Source organism: Triticum dicoccoides, chromosome 2A (assembly GCF_002162155.2).
Source record: "Triticum dicoccoides isolate Atlit2015 ecotype Zavitan chromosome 2A, WEW_v2.0, whole genome shotgun sequence".
NCBI classification, from domain to species: Eukaryota; Viridiplantae; Streptophyta; class Magnoliopsida; order Poales; family Poaceae; genus Triticum; species Triticum dicoccoides.
In genome coordinates this window covers 779,562,163-779,564,612 of record NC_041382.1, presented here as the reverse complement: position 1 = coordinate 779,564,612, position 2,450 = coordinate 779,562,163, and the positions used below count along the sequence as shown (strand labels likewise).

At 48.5% G+C, this 2,450-nt stretch overlaps 1 protein-coding gene across 1 annotated transcript; it reads right to left on the bottom strand.

Annotated features, from left to right (window-relative positions):
- Positions 1-997: 997 nt before the first annotated feature.
- On the bottom strand, positions 998-1,761 carry LOC119352492 (SKP1-like protein 4). Its single transcript, XM_037619110.1, has one exon. The coding sequence runs from the start codon at positions 1,655-1,657 to the stop codon at positions 1,148-1,150; it is 510 nt and encodes a 169-aa protein (XP_037475007.1). The 5' UTR covers positions 1,658-1,761; the 3' UTR covers positions 998-1,147.
- Positions 1,762-2,450: the final 689 nt, after the last annotated feature.

The window sequence follows — 2,450 nt, the reverse complement described above, 5'->3', positions numbered from 1 at the left end:
AGTTCGAGGTCCTGCTTCGCCTGTTGCAACAAAACCGGCTGGTGGTTCCAGCATCGTCGTTCGCTCACCAGGCTGCAGCCGCCATCATGGTCACCCTCCATCGTCGTCCTTTGTAGCATGGGCGCCCGACATGGTCTCAGCAGCTCTGTCGCGGGCACACACCTAGGGCCCTCTTCTCACAACGCAAAGCGGTGGTTGCACCTTGGTAGGGAGCTGTAGCAGCATGGGTGGGTGGATTGATGGGAGACGGGAGTCAGCTTGTTGCCATGGGAAGGGAAGAGGCCGAGGAAAAAGGGGATCAGGAGGTGGGAGATGATGGTCCAGGTCATTTTCGAGTAGATAAAGCGGTGGTGGGGCTGACGTGTGCGTGTGAGGTAGCCGGCTTGCTGGCACCAAACATTTACCTCTGTCAAAACAATATCATGTCTGAGAAAACTTGAAAACGCATTAACACATGGGGGTTGCTACATGCCGCCGGACGGATCCGCCGCCTCACGAGCCATCGGTTCTGACCCAATCGACCAGCCAAACATCTTCCTCTACTTGCAAGGTCTTGTTGCGGAAACATTTGCAACATAGATTATGTTGAGTTTTTTTTGGCAACATTGGTCATTTCTTTTATGAATCATAAGTTGTGTTGAAGATTTATTTTTAGGTCAACAAGGGACTAGTTGCAAAACCACTTTCAAAAACAATGGACCAGTTGCAGAACGTGAGATTACCTCCCGGCCGTTTCACTAGCCCATCCGACAGACATGGAGGCCGCAAACGCTCGCACAAGATCAGTCGGTTGAAGGGAATCACTTCCCTTAATGTATACTCCTTCTGTCCCAAAATAAGTGTCTTAAGTTTAGTACAACTTTGTGCTAAAGTTAGTATAAAGTTGAGACACTTATTTTGGGATGGAAGGAGTAGCAAGCAATATTAGAATTGATTAGCAAGGACAGATATTAGACCAATTGGCGGAACAACATTTGTTCTTCTTTACGGCATAACATCAAGATTAGTTGTTAATCGGCTTGCATCAACATATATATCAAATTAACACAAGCCAAAACATATTTAGTCTCAAGCAAGCGTGGATGTATTGATGGATTGATATGTCTCCTAGCCTACCTAACGTGCGTAGTAGTGATCAAGATTGCAGCTACTCCCAGCACCACGTGTTCTCCCTACGGACCTCCTCCAACTCATCGGCGGTGTAGTCGTTGCGGATGTAGAAGTGCGTGCGGATCTCGTCGGTGGTCTTGCCCCGCATCTGGTCCGCCACCGTCCGGCACGTGAGGTCCAGGAGCCCCTGCATCTCCAGATAGTTGGCCGCCGCGATGAGGTCGAAGAGAGTGTCCTGGTCCACCTGCACAAACTGGTCATCGAAGCGCCTCAGGGGGTCGTCGGCGGTGGGGCCGTAGCGGTACAGGGCGCCGTCTTCTTCGTCCGAGTGCCGGTTGACGTACTCGAGCACGCGCGCCAGGATGGGGCCGGTGACGGGCAGCGGGATCACCTTGTTGGTGGCCACCATCGACTCCTCCTCCTCCTCCAGCATGCCCTTGATCGTCGCCGACGCGCCGCCAATGGCCTCCTCCGCCACCTCGAACTCCTCGCCGTCCGACGAGTGGAGGCGGACCATCTTCCTGTTCTTATTAGTGGACGTGGACATCGTAATTGTTGGATGGATCTCTCCTCTGCCGATCTTCGAGGTTGGGGTGGGTTTTGCGACGGATCGCCGCGTGTTTGTAGGAGACGATTAATCGGAGTCGGTTCAGAACGGGCCGTGGCCGACTCCAGTTGTTTGTACATTGTACGCTTCACCACCGACATTAAAACAAACTTTTTATATAATTGCAAAAACTGTTGTCACGTACGTATAGCGTTTTATGTACGCATCTGCGACACAACTGAACTGTACGTATTTCATTTGATGGTATACTACGATAGTAATACGCAATCCAACCAACGAAATAAAAAATCAATAGATTCTGGCCAACATGGAATCAAAATTGCCTTTTCGCAAGAAAAAGGAATGAGAATTCCCTCCACAGGCGGAACTAAGCATAATTTAGATGATTATATAGGTTTCTTGTGGTGCAAGAAACCCACCGGGTTCAAGTCATAAATTTGACACGGGTGTGAATATTTTCTGCATTTATTTTAGTATTTCCGACCCTAATTTTCCAGTGGAAATGTTGCTGCCAATTTTTATGACAGCCTCCACTTATCTTATGAGTTTACGAAGATTAACATTGAGTTCCACATCTTGTGAATTTACCTAGATTAACATTGAGCATTGCTATGGAGAGGCAAATGTAGCAGCACACAAATTAACCAAGATGGCTATAAAGACTATTTGTAGTGCATGGATGGAGGAAGCACATGCGGAGCTTCTCGCCCTTTTGATTAATGATGTAATCATTTTCCCAAGTTAATAAAAGCAGGGTGTTTATGGCAACGTG